We start from the raw sequence: 19,159 nt of genomic DNA, 5'->3' as shown, positions 1-19,159 counted from the left end.
CTCAAATCCTTTGGCCACCCAATGAGAAGGGAGCACTCCCTGGAGAAGACCCTGATGCTGGGAAAGACAGAAGGCCAAAGAAGAAGGGGGCGGCAAAAGATGCAATGGCTGAACAGCGTTACTGATGCAGCAAACACGAATTTGAGCAGGCTTCAGAGGATGGTGGAAAACAGGAGGGCCTGGCGTGACTCGGTCCACGGGGCCGCAAAGAGTCGGACTCGACTGTGCGACTGAACAACAACAAGAAGGACAGAAAACAACCACAACAAGCCAGAAAGGAAAAACCCCTGACCTTGATTATAATTTGATACTTCTGGATCCTGTTTATTGGTCTCTCTAGATAGTGCTGCAGGGGAAGCACGGGTGGCTGAGAAGGGTCTTCGCTGGACAGCATCTCCTCTGTATATCGCTGGACAAATAAAATAAAAAAAGCACAAAAGTGAGGATTTTATAGGAAATCAAATCTCATGAAAGGGTTCGGCTTCTTCACGAACAACGGTCCTGTAAGCCCACTCCTGTTTATCTGTCACATTTCTATCCCATCCTTCCTCCAGAAGCTCAAGTGGGCTACACAGTCCTCCCCTCATCCGTTTTATCCTCACAACTCTGTGAGGTAGGTTAAGCTGAGAGAGTAAGAGAGAGGGGAGGGGAGCAGAGAGAGAGAGAGAAGAGACAGAGAGAGAGAGACCTGTCAGGGAGCTCCATAGTAAAAAGAAGATTTGAACCCAGGCCCTCCTAGTTCAATACTCTAACTCAGGGATGTCAAACATGCAGCCCAGGGGCCGAATCAGGCCCCCAGAGGGCTCCTATCAGGCCCCCGAGCAACTGGCTGTCATTTGCTTCCTTCTCCCTCTCTCTTGCTTCCTTCTGCATCACAGCTTCCTTTGCAAGGCTTGCTTAATTGCAAAGAGCTACAGGGCAAAGTCTCTTACCGATTTCGCACACAGCTTACCACGCGGTCACGTTCCTGTTCTCTGCATAGTGTCCGCCGGATTTCCCACTATCTGCGCCGGAGTTACAGGAAGTGTCGTGGCTTTCGCGCAGCAAAAGTAAACTGCTAAAACCCAGCTTACGTTTACTACGCAAAAGCCGCGGCACTTCCTGTAACTCCGGCGCAGATAGTGGGAAATCCAACGGATGCTGCGCAGAGAACAGGAACGTGACCACGGGGTAAGCTGTGTGCGAAATCGGTCTCTGTTTTCTCCATCGGCTGAGGCTCCTCCCTTGGAGAGGAAGGGGAGGAGGGATAGCCTGCTTTGGCAGGCTCTCTCAATCGCACAGCAGAGCTACTGAGCCAAGCCTCTCTTCCTTCTGTTGATTGAGGCTCCTCCCCCTCCTGGTTCCCTGGAGAAGGAAGGAAAGAGCCGGAGTTTCCTTTGCTCAGTTCTCTGGATCCCATGGGGGAAATAACAAAGAATGCACCTTTAAGACCAAAGAGTGCTAATGTTTTAAGCATGTTTTTTTTAAAAAAATCTTTAATTGCGTTTGTCTGTGTCCTTTACAAAGTTTATATCTCTGCTACCTAATCTTAAATAAGTACACATATGGCCTGGCCTGACATGGCCTGGCCCAACAAGGTCTTATTTATGTCAGATCCGGCCCTCATACCAAATGAGTTCGGCACCTCTGTTCTAACCACTCTTACACTGAGGGCCATGAACACGGAAGTGGTGGGCTCTCCTTCCTTGGAGGTTTTTAAACAGAGGCTAGATGGCCATCTGACAGCAATGAAGATCCTGTGAATTTAGGGGGACGGGTTTGTGAGTTTCTTGCATTGTGCAGGGGGTTGGACTAGATGACCCTAGAGGTCCCTTCCAACTCTTTGATTCTACGGAAACTTACACCCAGAATAAAACTTGGTTGGTTTTTAAGGTGCCCCTGGATTCAAACTTTGCTCTACTGCTTCAGCCCGCACTGCTTCCCATATGAATCATGTTAATAACAGAGAGATAGACGACCCCTTATATGGTGAAATAGTTTTACTGAAATGCTAAAGAATGTCCTGACCAATTAATCCAAATACATCCAACTGATACTACTACATGCTCAGATATGTATGATTTTACCTCCCCCATTTTGTCTTCACTACTCTGTGAAGTGGACAAGACAGAGAGAGATAGCGGCTGGTCCAGGGCCAACCAGTGAGTTTCATGGCTGAAGTAGAATTTGAACTCAGGGCCTCTGAGTTCTTATATGCACACCTTAGAAATTACGCCACCCTTGCCCCTTACCTTGTAGAACTCCTGAACAGTTTTGCTGACCACAATAGACTCAGCCTGTATCCGACCAACAAAATACTGGATGTACTTGTCGAAGTCCCCCTCGTTCTTAATAAAGCACATAGCCACGTCATCGTCCGTGTCGCATTTCTGAAGCTCTGGAAAGAAGGTGCTGCGAGGAACAGAAAGAAGGTGAGACTCAGACCATCAAATCCTTCACTTTCTGAGACTACACTGCCTCTGCTGCAAAGACGGGCGCAACGCCTGCAGCTATTGCAGCATGAATACAACACAGCCGCAGGATAACCTCCTTGGGAACATCTTCTAAGAAATCCACGTAGAAATGAACTGGAGGCGTCCAAGGACATGGTGCTCACTGCAGCTTCCAGTTCCAAACTGGTGGATCCCCTGCCCCCAACTGGGGATTTAGCAACCAAACAGAGTAACGTGAAAAGATAGAACAGGAGGAAAAAGCCACGCGGGCATTCGCGTTAAATCAACCTCAAATCCTTCGAAATCCGATTATTTATATACAGTTGCTCGTAGAAAAATATAATGCGACACAAAGCGCAAAAGAAAAACTAATCCCGAAACAATAAGTTCAATATTAACGTCCGACAGTTTGTTCCTAGAAATTGGAGACGGGAAGTGGTGTGTAATGCCGTGAAGACGGAGTCCAATGCTCCAACTCTTCTCTGTTAGCCAATATAAAGATGGAATGCAGCAAGGCAGAAGGACGCAACAGGGATGCGCTAATTGCCCTGTTTCACACGAGGCTTCAACGAGTTTCGATCGTGACTAAAACCATTCATATTGGAGACCAACGCTCCAATGACGGCCGTCATCGTCTCTTGAATGTAGGAGCGTTGGTCTCCAATATGAATGTTTTTAGTCATGATCGAAGCGCATCGAAGCCTCGTGTGAAACAGGGCAATTAGCGCATCCCTGTTGTGTCCTTCTGCCTTGCTGCCTTCTGTCAGAAATGTCTCATTGAAGTTAATAATTCTTTACGGTTTTAATTGATTCATGCTACTAACCCTATTGCTAATTAGAGTGTTGCCCTACTAATACCTGTGCCCTGCAAGGAGAAGGAGGAGGGATGGGAACCGAGGCTGCCAGCACTCCAAAGGCCCGTCCAACCTTTGAAGTGCAAAAGCGCCAAGCTCGCCTCTCTGGCGCTTCCCGAGCAATGCAAGGACACCACCAGGGGGGAGAGCACAGCCATCACCGGTGACTGATAAGCAAGCGTGTGAAAGAGTTACTTACAGGGCCAAACTGTAGATTTATTATGAGAAGTAGTTTAAAGCCCCATCCTTTGAAGTGTGTTCATAAATGCCAATGGTCCCAGCCATTCGTTATCAGTTTCAATGAATCCATGTAGAGAGTAACATTGTTGTAATCAATAAATGAAACTTCGTTTTGAACAAAGACAAGTCTTATCATTTTGAAACTTCAATGAACCCTTTGCTGACACCTTCCATCTCTACATTGGCTAACAGAGAAGAGTTGGAGGACTGGACTCTGTCTTCATGGCATTACACGCCACTTCCCGACTCCAATCTCAAGGAACAAACTGTCAGACGTTAATATTGAGCTTATCGTTTCGGGAGTTGTTTCTCTTTTGCACTTTGTGTCACATTGTATTTTCTCCGAACAATTGTATATAAATAATCGAATTTCGAAGGATTTGAGGTTGATTTAACGTGAATGCCCGCGTGGCTTTTTCCTCCTGTCCCAGCTGGGGATTGGCAACCATACTGTGTCAAGGGAGGTTTGGCTCCTCCAGTCCAACACTCTGTGTCACATAAGAACAAAAAAGAAGCCATGTTGGATCAGGCCAATGGCCCATCCAGTCCAACACTCTGTGTCACATAAAAACATAAGAGAAGCCATGTTGGATCAGGCCAATGGCCCATCCAGTCCAACACTCTGTGTCACACAGTTTGCCAATATATATATATACACTGTGGCTAATAGCCACTGATAGACCTCTGCTCCATATTTTTATCTAACCCCCTCTTGAAGCTGGCTATGCTTGTAGCCGCCACCCCCGCCTGTGGCAGTGAATTTCACGTGTTAATCACCCTTTGGGTGAAGAAGGGCTTCCTTTTATCCGTTTTAACCTGACTGCTCAGCAATTTCATTGAATGCCCACGAGTTCTCGTATTGTGAGAAAGGTTTGGCCGTCATCTTGCTGGCTTTACAGGCGTCTCGGATGTACGTACTTGGAATGGAAGTGAGTGATCTCTGTGATATTTCTGAAGACGATGAGCTTCTGATTGGAAACAGCGGCCGGGATGTTGGGGCAGGTCTCCGTGTACTGGATGTGATGGGTCTGCAGGAAGTGCAAGTCTTTCACAAACTCCTCCTCTGAGTTCAGCATATCCTGAATAATGAGGCTGAGGAGCAAAGGGGAGGAGCGAGACAAACACAAATCATCCCAGGACACTGAGAGACTTAAATCTGATCCTACGAATTCCACGCATCAGGAAAGAAACTCCGCAATCAGCCACACAATGGGGTAGTTCCACCTCAGGACTTTCGTTAGAATTTAACACAGATCAGCTCCCCGCCAGCCTTGTCCCGGTCTCATGCTCCTCTTCTCCACGGGGCTTCCGTCTGATTTCGCACAAGCTGCCCCAAGGCGGCAACTCATTCTACCTCTTTCACGCAGCAAGCAAGATCCTCGAAAAACCAGTTTCTGCTTGCTGCACAGAAGAGGTGGAGCAAGTTGCAGCCTTGTAACACCTTGTGCGAAATCGGATGGAAGCCCCCGTGGAGAAGAGGAGCATGAGACTGGGATAAGGTTAGTAGGGAATCGGTCACAGTTGGAGCACAAGAACCATCCTTAGAAGAAGATGATATTGGATTTATATCCCGCCCTCCACTCCGAAGAGTCTCAGAGCGGTTCACAATCTCCTTTACCTCCCCCCCCCCACAATAGACACCCTGTGAGGTGGGTGGGGCTGGAGAGGGCTCTCACAGCAGCTGCCCTTTCAAGGACAACCTCTGCCAGAGCTATGGCTGACCCAAGGCCATTCCAGCAGCTGCAAGTGGAGGAGTGGGGAATCAAACCCGGTTCTCCCAGATAAGAGTCCACACACTCAACCACTACACCCAACTGGCTCTCTATTAGAGCTCTGGCTGACCCAAGGCCACTCCAGCAGGTGCAAGTGGAGGAGTGGGGAATCAAACCCGGTTCTCCCAGATAAGAGTCCACACGCTTAACCACTACACCAAACTGGCTCTCTATCAGAGCTATGGCTGACCCAAGGCCATTCCAGCAGGTGCAAGTGGAGGAGTGGGGAATCAAACCCGGTTCTCCCAGATAAGAGTCCGCACACTTAACCACTACACCAAACTGGTGCATCAAGATGCCGCCCTGAGTCTGCTTCGGCGGGGAGGGCGGGATACAAATAAAACGTATTATTATTATTATTATATAATCCAAATGCTTCCTGGAGAATCAGAGGTATTTATGTTTGGGACACAAAAGCAGGGAAACAGTAGTTTTCAGAGTGAAAAGGCCAATTTTCCATCTTTACCCAGAAACCAGAAATGAAACTTTCCCTTTTGCTCAAGTACGTAATGACTATCAACAAGGCCATGAAAGGCACAACTTAAAACAGCACACATTGCACAGGGAAAACACAAGATTGATTGCGTATGTGTGACTTTTTGCACCGTATTGAAAGATGCCTGGGATGCATAGGGTTGCCATCCGCCAGGTGAGGACTGGAATATTCCTGGATTTAAAACGGATCTCCATACTCAAGAGATCAGTTTCTCTGGAGAAAATGGCAGCTTCAGAGGGCAAACTCTGTGCTATCCCATAGATTCAGGTGGAAGCCCTTCCCAAATTCTCTCATGCTGGAAGAGAGCAGGGAAAGAAAATAAGTTGCTCCATCTACAGGTTTGTGGGTGAATCGCAGGGGTGGGGGTATCACCTAGAAAGAAGTGGTTGAAGGGGGCAAGGTAGTAACAGGGAACACTGCTTCATCTCACCTCTATATACAGCTAGTTCTGATAAGACAACTTCACATATTCCTCTAAGTTCCCATGTATTTACATGACCCTTATGGATAGGAAAGGCCCAATGACAACAGTATAGAAGAAAACAGAAATTAAACTTCCTGGGAAGGATATATGAGAAAGGGCTCACCTCAGTTTCTTTTTGTAGTCATCCTCTGAAACAGATTCCCCGGGGAACTCAGGAACCTCTGGAATGCCCCATTCAGCTGATATCTAAAACAAAGGAAACAGATGTCAGATTTCCCCCCTCTTACGACCATTGGAGTTTTGTAGAGTTAACGTAAGAACATAAGAACATAAGAGAAGCCATGTTGGATCAGGCCAGTGGCCCATCCAGTCCAACACTCTGTGTCACATAAGAACTTAAGAGAAGCCCTGTTGGATCAGGCCAATGGCCCATCCAGTCCAACACTCTGTCACATAAGAACACAAGAGAAGCCATGTTGGATCAGGCCAATGACCCTCCAGTCCAACACTCTGTGTCCCATAAGAACATGAGAAGCCATGTTGGATCAGGTCAGTGGCCCATCCAGTCCAACACTCTGTGTCCCATAAGAACATAAGAGAAACCATGTTGGATCAGGCCAATGGCCCATCCAGTCCAACACTCTGAGTCACATAAGAACATAAGAGAAGCCATGTTGGATCAGGTCAATGGCCCATTCAGTCCAACACTCTGTGTCACACAGTGGCCAACATATATATATACACTGTGGCTAATAGCCGCTGATAGACCTCTGCTCCATATTTTTATCCAATCCCCTCTTGAAGCTGGCTATGCTTGTAGCCACCACCACCTCCTGTGGCAGTGAATTCCACATGTTAATCACCCTTTGGGTGAAGAAGGACTTCCTTCTCTCCATTTTAACCTGACTGCTCAGCAATTTCATTGAATGCCCACGAGTTCTTGTATTGTGAGAAAGGAAGAAAAGGACTTCTTCCTCTACCTTCTCCATCCCATGCATCATCTTGTCAACCTCTATCATGTCACCCTGCAGTCGACGTTTCTCTTTCAGACAGGCCGTTCCACAGTTAAGGCAGCAATTACTGGATCCTGGGGAGAATCTCTGTTGTGAGATATTTATTTTGGGGGAATTCTGTCAAGTTCCAGATGACTTGAAGCCATCAAAAGAAACCACCATACGCGAAGTGTTGCATAAGGACCGCCAGCCAACAAAATACCCATCACAGGACATGGTGAAGATGTTGACTTTAAAAGTCCTGTGCAAGACATACTCAAAAGTGATGCCCAAGTTTTGGACTTCTTGCAATAAATCCCTGTTTCTTTAGCTTGGTGCTCTCAATTCCTGTGCACATGGAAGGTCACCCTTTTCTGCTTTAAAGGGTGAACCTTCTGGAGAGCTGTGGTGCAGTGGTTAAGTGTACAGACTCTTATCTGGGAGAACTGGGTTTGATTCCCCACTCCTCCACTTGCACCTGCTAGCGTGGCTTGGGTCAGCCATAGCTCTGGCAGAGGTTGTCCTTGAAAGGGCAGCTGCTGTGAGAGCCCTCTCCAGCCCCACCCACCTCTCAGGGTGTCTGTTGTGGGGGAGGAAGGTAAAGGAGATTGTGAGCCGCTCTGAGACTCTTCGGAGTGGAAGGCGGGATATAAATCCAATATCTTCATCTACCTCACAGGATGTCTGTTGTGGGGGAGGAAGGTAAAGGAGATTGTGAGCCGCTCTGAGATTCTTCGGAGTGGAGGGCAGGATATACATCCAATATCTTCTTCTTCTTAAAGGGTCCACACCGTGAAAGCTCCCTAAATCAAGTCTGGATGGAAGCAGACAGTGAGAGACAGATGTTCCTGATTCCCTTGAGCAGGTAAAGAGGAATGTTCTGTGCCAGCTAAAGCTGTCAAGTGACTTACAAAGAAAGCCCTACCTAAGCTTGGCTTTAAATAGACCGTGGTAGAGGCTGCAGCTATGAAAGGGGAGTCCAGTTTTGATCATGAAGAGAAAAGAACAAATGATGGGATAGGAACACAGATAAATATCTGGATGCTTTGTGTCAAGAGAATTTTTCACAGTGCAAACCAAAGGACCTTTTCAGGGGAGTAAGCCCCACTGAGCAGACTTGAGCGGGATGTTCAGTAGTTCTTTTGAGGATCAGGGCCTTTTTCTTTTTTAAGCAGGAACGCTCAGGAACACAGTTCCGGCTAGCTTGGCTTCAGGAGGTGTGGCCTGATAGGCAAATGAATTCCTTATAGGCTTTTTCTACAAAAAGCTCTGTGTGAAACAATGGTGGTGTCAGGGGGTGTGGCCTAATATGTAAATGAGTTCCCGCTGGGCTTTTTCTGCAAAAAAAAGCTCTGTTGAGGATTATACTGCTAGTGACGCAATGGGCCAGGGGGCCCCCAATGTGGTATCCACATCATGGCACTCACCCAAGCCTTTCCTGATGGCCACCAAGCTTTTTTTTTTTTTAAAGTGGGTGGGCCTTTTGCCCAGCAGAGCCTCTGATTGGCCTTTGGAGATCTGGGCTAGCTGTGCAGATAAAATACCATTCTTTCAGCCACAACTGCCAGCACAGCGTTGGTGGTATCTTGTCTTTCCTCTTTCTGGGCGTATTTTTTTAAAATTAACCCTCTTTCCCCCTGCACTTGGCTTTCCTCTGCGTAGCTCCACCCCTCATAGCTGCCATTTTGTGATAGCGACTGCCACCCACTACCAGAATTCCAAAAGTGGGAGACTCTTGTAATAGATCTCTGGATTTATGGCGATTCTCTTTTAGATTTAAGGGAAGGGGAGACGCTTACGAAGCTCTGACGCAGCCAATTCATCATGGCAATTCACAAGCGAAACCAAATTTTACTGCATTATCAAGGAATCGGTTTTCCAGCGGGAGCAGGAAGGATTATAACCCAGGAATGAGCCTCACCTTTAATTTCTTATCCAGGTAGGCCGGAGAAACCCAACCTTGCCTGGAGGGGTTGGACTTGGTGGGTTTGGTCCTCACCAGCCACTTCAGAGGGTGAGCAGAATCCAGGACTTCCACATACTGCCCTTCCTTCAGCGTGATGGTTTCACGGTCAGCACCCATAGGGGTGTAGTCAGCAGTGACCATGTAGATATCAAAAATCTGCGAACAAAATTCTCATTAATTGTACCTTTTTATAGAGAAAGCAAAAATACTGAGATGCAGAGAGAGCAGCATACAATATGAACGGTGTTCCCTCAAAGCTGAGTTAGCGTGAGCTAGCTCACAGTTTTTTAGCCTCCAGCTCACACATTTTGGTCTTCGCTCAGGGAAAATGGCCCCAGAGCAAACTAGTTGATGCAGGACCTCACAACTTTAATGCCAGTAGCTCACACAGTAGAATTTTTCCTCACAAGACTCCACAGCTTAGAGGGAACATTGAATGTGAATTGTACTGTACTACATATATATACTGTACATAAGAACACCAGAGAAGCCATGTTGGATCAGGCCAATGGCCCCTCTAGTCCAACACTCTGTGTCACATAAGAACATGAGAAGCCATGTTGGATCAGGCCAATGGCCCATCCAGTCCAACACACTGTGTCACATAACAACATAAAAGAAGCCACGTTGGATCAGGCCAATGGCCCATCCAGTCCAACACTCTGTGTCACAGAAGAACATAAGAGAAGCCATGTTGGATCAGGCCAATGGCCCCTCCAGTCCAACACTCTGTGTCACACAGTGGCCAAAACTCAGGTGCCATCAGGAGGTCCACCAGTGGGGCCAGAACTCCAGAAGCCCTCCCACTGTGCCCCCCCAAGCACCAAGAATACAGAGCATCACTTGCCCCATACAGTATTCCACCTACATCTCCTGAGTAATAGCCACTGATGGACCTCTGCTCTACAACCCGCTCTTGAAGCTGACATTGCTTGTAGCTGCTACCTCTTCCTGCAGCAGTGAATTCCACATGTCAATCACGCTTTGGGTGAAGAAGGACTTCCTTTTATCCATTTTAACCTGTCTGCTCAGCAATTTCATTGAATGCCCACGAGTTCTTGTATTGTGAGAAAGGGAGAAAAGTACCTCTTTCTCTAATTTCTCCATCCCATGCATCATCTTGTATTGTTAAACTCTAATGCTTATCTATTGTTTTATTGCTTCGGCGGGGAGGGCAGGATATAAATCCAATGAATGAATGAATATACCTCTCCTCTTGCATCCCCTTCGTCAGACTCAGAGGAAGACTCCTGAGCCGTTGATGACGGCCGGGATCTGCCGTGTCTTGGAGACGCGGATGGTGTTTTTGATTCATCATCACTATCAGCTCCGGGGACCCGAAGTGTGGCTGAAATGGAAGGATAATGATGAGAAGACTCACACCGGAAACATTCTCAGAGGGGAGTCATGTCGGTCTACAGGTGGAACTGCGAGATTCAAGTCCAGAAATGCCCTAGAAACCAAGAAGATTTTTGGCGTCTGAGCTGTTGAGAGTCAAAACTCTGACGAAGGGAGCTTTGATTCTTGGAAACTCATAGTCCAAAAAATCGTGTTGGTCTCTCAAGTACTACTGGACGTCATAAATATTTTACCTTATTTATTTGCAGCTGTAGACGGCATGCCTCTTTTTTTATTTACTTCATTCATACATAATCTGGGGATCCCCCCCAAATTGCAGCACATCTCCAGACTACAAAAATGAGTTCGCCTGGAGAAAATGGATGCTTTAAAGGGTGGATTCTTTGACATTGTACCCCACTGAGGGGTCCAGGCCCAAATCTCCAGGAGTTTCCCACGGATTTGGCAACCCTGTCCTCCAATTCCTCACTGGCGGGCGGAGAAGACTTGGCAATTCTACTTCCAACCTAGAATAACTTCCTCCAGGCAGTTATAACAAGCAGTCTAAAACAACTCAAAAGGTGAAGACCCAGACAGAAATGAAAATCTAATTTAAAAAATCAGAAACGTAATAAGAATTACATTTTCTAATGAATCTATTGGTCCTTTGATTCAACAAGTAAAATTAGCCATTTACTCGTTTCATTACACACTGTATTCCTGATATAGACCGGAAAAATAGTATTTTAGATACTTCATGTCTGCTTGGTTTGGTGACTTTGGAAATGATCACTTTGTGTTTTTTTTAGATACACGTTGTAGTCATGTTTCAATCAATTAGTGGGAAAGGAGGAAATAGAATCTAACTGAAGATCCCCTGCTTGACCGCCTGATTTATGGCAGATAAGGCTATTTATTATTAATTTGACGACTGGTCTCAACAACCTTTTGTCTAAGGGCCAGGTTGCAGTACATATTCATATCTGCATGTTGCAATTCATGTGGGGAAATGGCTGGAAAATGGCCAATGGCATGAGCCTTTGGCAAAGGGAAAATGACCAGACTCAAACCACTAACTATGGCAACTAAAGCGAATCTCCACATCCAGTAAGACTCTGAATACCAGTACCAGGAGGCAGTATCAGGGAAGGCCTTGACCTTTGTGTCTTGATGTTGGCCTTCCAGAGTAATTGACTGGCCACTGTGTGAGACGGGATGCTGAACTAGATGGACCAGATGGACCACTAGTCTAATCCAGCAGGTCTCTTCTTATTAGCCTTCCGTAGGGCCTGTAAAAGGGAGCTGTTCCGCCAGGCTTTTAGTTGAGGCTGCGGGCGTCTCTTCTTGATCCGGTTGGCCTCCCCTATCGGCACTGTCACCTGTGCTATAAAATGGACTATCATCTGCCATCTCCATGAGATATCATGACGTGAGACGGCCAGGCTGGGCAATATGTGACGATACGGTAAACTTCTCTGAGTGCTGTTGAGCTGTCTGTTTATAAAATGTTTTTTATTGTATTTTATTGTTTTATCATATGTTGCACTCTGCCCTGAGCCCTAAGGGGAACAGGCAGAACATAAGAGAAGCCATGTTGGATCAGGCCAATGGCCCATCCAGTCCAACACTCTGTGTCACATAAGAACTTAAGAGAAGCCATGTTGGATCAGGCCAGTGGCCCCTCGAGTTCAACACTCTGTGTCACATAAGAACATAAGAGGAGCCATGTTGGATCAGGCCAATGGCCCATCCAGTCCAACACTCTGTGTCACATAAGAACTTAAGAGAAGCCATGTTGGATCAGGCCAGTGGCCCCTCGAGTTCAACACTCTGTGTCACATAAGAACATAAGAGAAGCCCTGTTGGATCAGGCCAATGGCCCATTCAGTCCAACACTCTGTGTCACATAAGAACTTAAGAGAAGCCATGTTGGATCAGGCCAGTGGCCCCTCGAGTCCAACACTCTGTGTCACATAAGAACATAAGAGAAGCCATGTTGGAGCAGGCCAATGGCCCATCCAGTCCAACACTCTGTGTCACATAAGAACATAAGAGAAGCCATGTGGAGGGACGGTGGCTCAGTGGTAGAGCATCTGCCTGGGAAGCAGAAGGTCCCAGGTTCAATCCCTGGCATCTCCAAAAAAGGGTCCAGGCAAATAGGTGTGAAAAACCTCAGCTTGAGACCCTGGAGAGCCGCTGCCAGTCTAAGAAGACAATACTGACTTTGATGGACCAAGTGTCTGATTCAGTATAAGGCAGCTTCATATGTTCATGTTCATGTTGGATCAGGCCAATGGCCCATCCAGTCCAACACTCTGTGTCACATAAGAACATAAGAGAAGCCATGTTGGATCAGGCCAATGGCCCATCCAGTCCAACACTCTGTGTCACATAAGAACATAAGAGAAGCCATGTTGGATCAGGCCAATGGCCCGTCCTGTCCAACACTCTGTGTCACATAAGAACATAAGAGAAGCTATGTTGGATCAGGCCAATGGCCCATCCAGTCCAACACTCTGTGTCACATAAGAGAAGCCCTGTTGGATCAGGCCAATGGCCCATCCAGTCCAACATTTTGTGTCACATAAGAGAAGTCATGTTGGATCAGGCCAATGGCCCATCCAGTCCAATACTCTGTGTCAAACAGCAGTCAATATATGTTTGTGTGCGCACACACACACACACACACACACACACATATATATATATACACACACACACACACACATACTGTGGCTAATAGCCACTGATTAAATAAATAAATAAATGTTATCTTTAAAGATGGGCTTGCATTTTGTGTGTGTGTATATGTTAGGCTAATAATTACCTATTAGAAAGTATGCAAGAAATCAGATATTCACCACCTCTCACGTAACCAAAAGAGTTAGTGGTTATCAACGCCAAATAGCGGTTGAGTAATCACCTTGGCTTATCTTTGCAGATACCATTTCTGTGATCTGTGATGTCAGTTTCTGCAGAAATTCCTCTGTCCCAACTTCGGCAAGTGAGAGGCCCTTGATGCCTTCTGGAGGTGGAGCTGAAATACCAACTCTGAAAAAGAAAAAAAATAAATAAAGGAGATATAGAATTCATAATGCCTGAGGAAAAGAGAAAAACAAGAGCTGCTGTATGTCAAACAACAGTTGTCTAGGGGTGTTTTTTTTTTTTGGTAGCAGGAACTCCTTTGCATTTTAAGCCACACACCCCTGATTTAGCCAATCCTCCAAGAGCTTAGAGTAGGCCCTGTAAGAAGAGCCCTGTAAGCTCCAAGAGGATTGGCTACATCAGGGGTGTGTGGCCTAATATGCAAAGGAGTTCCTGCTACAAAACAAGCCCTGCTGTTGTCATATCTTTCTACTAAGAAACAAGATTTGAGTCCAGTAGCATCTTACTGGAGAGCCAGTTTGGTGTAGTGGTTAAGTGTGCGGAGTCTTATCTGGGAGAACCGGGTTTGATTCTCCACTCCTCCACTTGCACCTGCTGGGATGGCCTTGGGTCAGCCATAGCTCTGGCAGAGGTTGTCCTTGAAAGGGCAGCTGTTGTGAGAGCCCTCTCAGCCCCTCCCACATCACAGGGTGTCTGTTGTGGGGGAGGAAGGTAAAGGAGATTGTGAGCCCCTCTGAGACTCTTCGGAGTGGAGGGCGGGATATAAATCCAGTATCTTCATCTACCTCACAGGGTGTCTGTTGTGGGGGAGGAAGGGAAAGGAGATTGTGAGCCGCTCTGAGACTCTTCGGAGTGGAGGGCGGGATATAAATCCAGTATCTTCATCTACCTCACAGGGTGTCTGTTGTGGGGGAGGAAGGGAAAGGAGATTGTGAGCCGCTCTGAGACTCTTCAGAGTGGAGGGCGGGATATAAATCCAATATCTTCTTCTTCTTCTACTACTACTTCTGGAGTCTTTTAAAGCATTTTACAAATGGAGGAAGAGGGGAAGAGAACTACCCAGAGGCAATTCACTGTTTGACCAATAGCTGAATCAGCCTAGTTTTCCCTAGATACGTTTAATCACCCACTGATTTGGTTCACTTCTTGCTAACCAGTTGAAAACAGGAAGCTGAGCATGTGGGCAGCTTCTGTCTGTTACATCCAATTTCCATGATTACAGTGTCCCCTTACACACAAGGAATTTTACATGTCTTATAATTCTGAGCAGGGCTTTTTTTTGTAGCAGGAACTCCTTTGCATATTAGGCCACACCTCCCTGGTGTAGCCAGTCCTCCTGGAGCTTACAGCCGGCCCTGTAAGAAGCTCTTGGAGGATTGGCTACATCAGGGAGGTGTGGCCTAATATGCAAAGGAGGTCCTGCTACAAAAAAAGCCCCTGCTGTTATCACTTTGTCTCCAACTTACCCTAATGTGGTCATCAGAGCCTCAGTCGCCATCATCCGCTCCTGGGTCAGAACTTCAGCCTCTTTCACTGCAAGAGAACAACAGAAATAAACTCTTCATAACTAGAAAGCAAATGACCTAATACCAGGAAAACAATATTCTTATTTTGTCCAGGTGTCGCTAAGACATATGCTGAACAAGCCTGGAGGAGGAGGAGGAAGAAGGAGGAGAAGGAGTAGAAAAAGAAGGAGGAGGAGGGAGAAGGAGGAGGAGGAGAAGGAGAAGGAGGAAGAAGGAGGAGAAGGAGAAGAAGGAGGAGGAGGAGGAAGAGGAGGAGAAGAAGGAGGAGGATAGGGTTGCCAATCCCGAGGTGGGGGCAGGGGATCTGCGGGTATCTGGGACTCTGGAAGGCTGTTTTTAGGAGTAGAGGCACCAAATTTTCAGTATAGCATCTAGTGCCTCTCCCCAAAATACCCCCCAAATTTCAAAAAGATTGGACCAGGGGGTCCAATTCTATGAGCCCCAAAAGAAGGTGCCCCTATCCTTCATTATTTCCTATGGAAGGAAAAAATTGAAAAGGTGTGCCGTCCCTTTAAATGTGATGGCCAGAACTCCCTTTGGAGTTCAATGATGCTTGTCACAGCCTTGATCTTGGCTCCACCCCTAATGTCTCCTGGCTCCACCCCCAAAGTCTCCTGGCTCCACCCCCAAAGTCCCCAGATATTTTTTGAATTGGACTTGGCAACCCTAGAAGAGGAGGAGAAGAAGAAGAAAAAGAAGGAGGAGGAGGTGGAGAAGAAGAAGAAGTAGTAGTAGTATTGGTTTTATACCTCATCATTCACTATTTGAAGGCAGTGTAAACTGTAAGCTGATTTAGTGTATTAGGCCTCATTTTGAGCAGAAGCTCATAGGAGCAGAGATCCAGAACCTCTGAAGTTTATTGTGCTCTTTCTTTCTTACCCTCCACCCCCCCCCCTAAAAAAAACCTTGCTTCTGGGCTCCATTATTCAAACCTCCTGTGAGAATTTTGCTGAACTATAAGATTGGATAAGCTTTCTAATATTTTCCCCCACAACAAATGGGAAAATAACCAACACATATAAAGCAGACAGGTGGAAATCTATGTCATGCCACTGTGGCCACATAGGAAAAATTTAAAAAGCGAGTAAGATGGAGAACCCACTGCATCTTCACAAAAAATGAGCTAGAGCCTTGTGAGGAAGTGGCAGGATTTTTGGGTTCCGCTTAAAAGCCATCAGTCTTGATAAAGGCAACAAAACATTTGATAACAGCTAACATGGACTGGCTTTGTGTGAATGAACTTATTCTTTATCCCAGCACCTCACTGAAACAGCAGTGGTCTGAGTGTGCATGATTGTGAAGTGGAATATTTGTTTTTGATAAAGTGCCTGTGTGCACTCTTGATGAAAGAATTCATTACAGATTGTTTTCTAATGTTTCGGTTTATGAAGAAGACTGCAGATTTATACCCTGCCTTTCTCTCCGAATCAGAGTCTCAGAGCGGCTTACAATCTCCTTTATCTTCTTCCCCCCACGACAGACACCCAGTGAGGTGGGTGGGGCTGAGAGAGCTCTCCCAGTGCTGCCCTTTCAAGGACAACTCCTGCAAGAGCAATGGCTGCCCCAAGCCCATTCCAGCAGCTGCAGGTGGAGGAGTGGGGAATCAAACCTGGTTCTCCCTGATAAGAATCCACCCACTTAACCACTACACCAAACTGGCTCTCAGTTCATGAGTCACCTGCAGACTCTTAACCTTTGAAAAGTGCCTGTGTACACTACTAAAGTGCCTGCGTGCACTCTGATTTATTCTACTGCAGGCTGTTTGGATTCATTTAAGTGCAGACCATTTGGAAAAAGAGGCTAAGTTAAAGTGCCTGCATGCACTCTTGTGTATTTTATTGCAGTCTGTTTAAAGATAGAGGCTTTGGAATGTTAAAGTGCCTGCGTGCACTCTTGTGTATTTTGCAGTCTGTTTAAGATAGAGGCTTTGGAATGTTAAAGTGCCTGCCTGCACTCTTGTGTATTTTATTGCAGTCTGTTTAAAGATAGAGGCTTTGGAATGTTAAAGTGCCTGCGTGCACTCTTGTGTATTTTATTGCAGTCTGTTTAAAGATAGAGGCTTTGGAATGTTAAAGTGCCTGCGTGCACTCTTGTGTATTTTGCAGTCTGTTTAAAGATAGAGGCTTTGGAATGTTAAAGTGCCTGTGTGCACTCTTGTGTATTTTATTGCAGTCTGTTTAAAGATAGAGGCTTTGGAATGTTAAAGTGCCTGCATGCACACTTATATTTCTCATTACAGACTGTTCAGAATACGAGGCTACTTAGAAGTAGCAGCCACAGGGTTTTTCTTATCACCCCATTATTTTCTTGCAATAAATGTTTGATAGAATAGTGTTTATAGTTTCACCCTGACGTTTCTTCCATTATTCCTTTGCTTTAACTCAGGGAGCCTGTGTGCCTGCGTTAAAGTGCCTGCGTGCAATCTTGTGTATTTTATTGCAGTCTGTTTAAAGATAGAGGCTTTGGAATGTTAAAGTGCCTGCGTAGACTCTTGTGTATTTTGCAGCCTGTTTAAAGATAGAGGCTTTGGAATGTTAAAGTGCCTGCATGCACAGTTATATTTCTCATTACAGACTGTTCAGAATACGAGGCTACTTAGAAGTAGCGGCCACAGGGTTTTTCTTATCACCCCATTATTTTCTTGCAATAAATGTTTGATACAATAGTGTTTATAGTTTCACCCTGATGTTTCTTCCATTATTCCTTTGCTTTAACTCAGGAACCCTTTTTTTTCTACAGAACTATAAATTTGACAAACTTACTAATATTTTCCTCACAAAAAATGGAAGAATAACCAACACAAATAAAGTAGACAGATGGAAATCTTCAGCATGCCACTGGGGTCACATAGGGAAAAATAATTTTAAAAGTATGAGTAAGGTTTTATTGTGACAATTATAATTCAAAAAGCATTTTAAGGCAGATGCCAAGCTGATATAATTTAGTATACCTTCCAGTCCACCCTCCACTCCTGTGATCTGTCCAAAATGAGGCCTGCTGTTTCCAAAATAGAAAAGAGAGTAATGGAAAAGGCAGGAGTGACCATTAGGGAGGGCTGCCCCGCAACCCACTTTCAGAGGCTTTGTGCCCCACTTTTGTGTTTCCCCACAGATCGGGAAACACTGAGCTAAAGGATACAAGCCCAAGACAGTCGATGCATATGACTACTTGAACTACTCGGACAAAAATGCAGCGAGGAAAATTACCATCCAAAACTTCGAGGGAGGCACTGCAGATAGACTGGCCTGCCTCATTGGAGGCAATGCAGGTGTAGTTTCCACTGTATTCCTTCTTTACATCCAACAAGATTAAGCTATGTTGCAAATTGGAACTGGCTAGTTTATATCCGGGAGTGTCTGATTTGATCCAAAGGATGTCTTCTCCACGAGATTCTTCCTTCAACCAAGTCACTGCGGGTGGTGGACTTCCTGAAAGAAAAAAGATGTGGGCTATTAGCAATGCCAGTTAAGAATTCAGCTGACCCTCAAAAACCACCACCCGTTCTCTAAAGCTTTTTCTTTCTGCCTAGCCCTCGCCCCCAAGTCTTCATCTCCAGCTGCAGCTGATTGTACTTGAAGCCATTTGTTCTTTGCCAAACTGATCCCTTCTCATCCTTCCAAGCACCAAACTTTATGGCCAAATCTATCCATCCATCCATCATTCCATCCATCCATCTATCATCTATTCATCTATCATCTATCCATCTATCTATCAATCTATCAATAATCTGTCTATCTATCATCCATCCATCACGGGTCTTGCGGGACCTTGCGGGACCTTAACCAGTTCCGCCGGGCCTGTAAGACTGCCCACTTCCAGCTGGCTTTTTAATGTGAAATTATTATACCATCACTATGCAAACTATGTTATATTTGTAGCACCAAATTAATCTGTGTTTTAGATTTTGTTTTATTGATGTTTTAATGCTTAACTGAGTAATAATTTTAAATTGGGGTATTTTGTTTGTTTTATTATTTTATTACTGTAATGCTGTATTTATGTTATGTGAGCTGCCCTGAGCCTGCTTCAGCGGGGAGGGCGGGATATAAATTAAAATTAAAATTTATTTTATTATTATTATTATTATTATTATTATTATTATTATTATTATTATTATTATTATTATTATTATTATTATTATCCATCCGTCTGTTTATCTAGTATGCTGAGTCTCAGTTTTTCCCAGCATGTGGGGTTCTGGTGCCCAAGGCAGAACCCCAAAGCGCCCCCTCG

The 19,159-nt window shown here is 45.6% G+C and overlaps 1 protein-coding gene across 1 annotated transcript in view; it reads right to left on the bottom strand.

Annotated features, from left to right (window-relative positions):
* Window positions 1-19,159, bottom strand: part of OBSCN (obscurin, cytoskeletal calmodulin and titin-interacting RhoGEF) — a 294,242-nt gene that overhangs the window by 45,511 nt on the left and 229,572 nt on the right. Inside the window, 9 exon segments of the mRNA XM_060248274.1 lie at window positions 293-409; window positions 2,232-2,391; window positions 4,445-4,618; window positions 6,382-6,464; window positions 9,132-9,332; window positions 10,385-10,524; window positions 13,438-13,565; window positions 14,867-14,933; window positions 18,133-18,354. Of these exon segments, the coding sequence (XP_060104257.1) occupies window positions 293-409; window positions 2,232-2,391; window positions 4,445-4,618; window positions 6,382-6,464; window positions 9,132-9,332; window positions 10,385-10,524; window positions 13,438-13,565; window positions 14,867-14,933; window positions 18,133-18,354 (1,292 nt within the window).

This window comes from Heteronotia binoei, chromosome 10, assembly GCF_032191835.1.
Source record: "Heteronotia binoei isolate CCM8104 ecotype False Entrance Well chromosome 10, APGP_CSIRO_Hbin_v1, whole genome shotgun sequence".
In the NCBI taxonomy this organism is placed as follows: domain Eukaryota; kingdom Metazoa; phylum Chordata; class Lepidosauria; order Squamata; family Gekkonidae; genus Heteronotia; species Heteronotia binoei.
The sequence above is the reverse complement of the archived record's forward strand: the minus strand, read 5'-3'. Positions and strand labels throughout refer to the sequence as shown.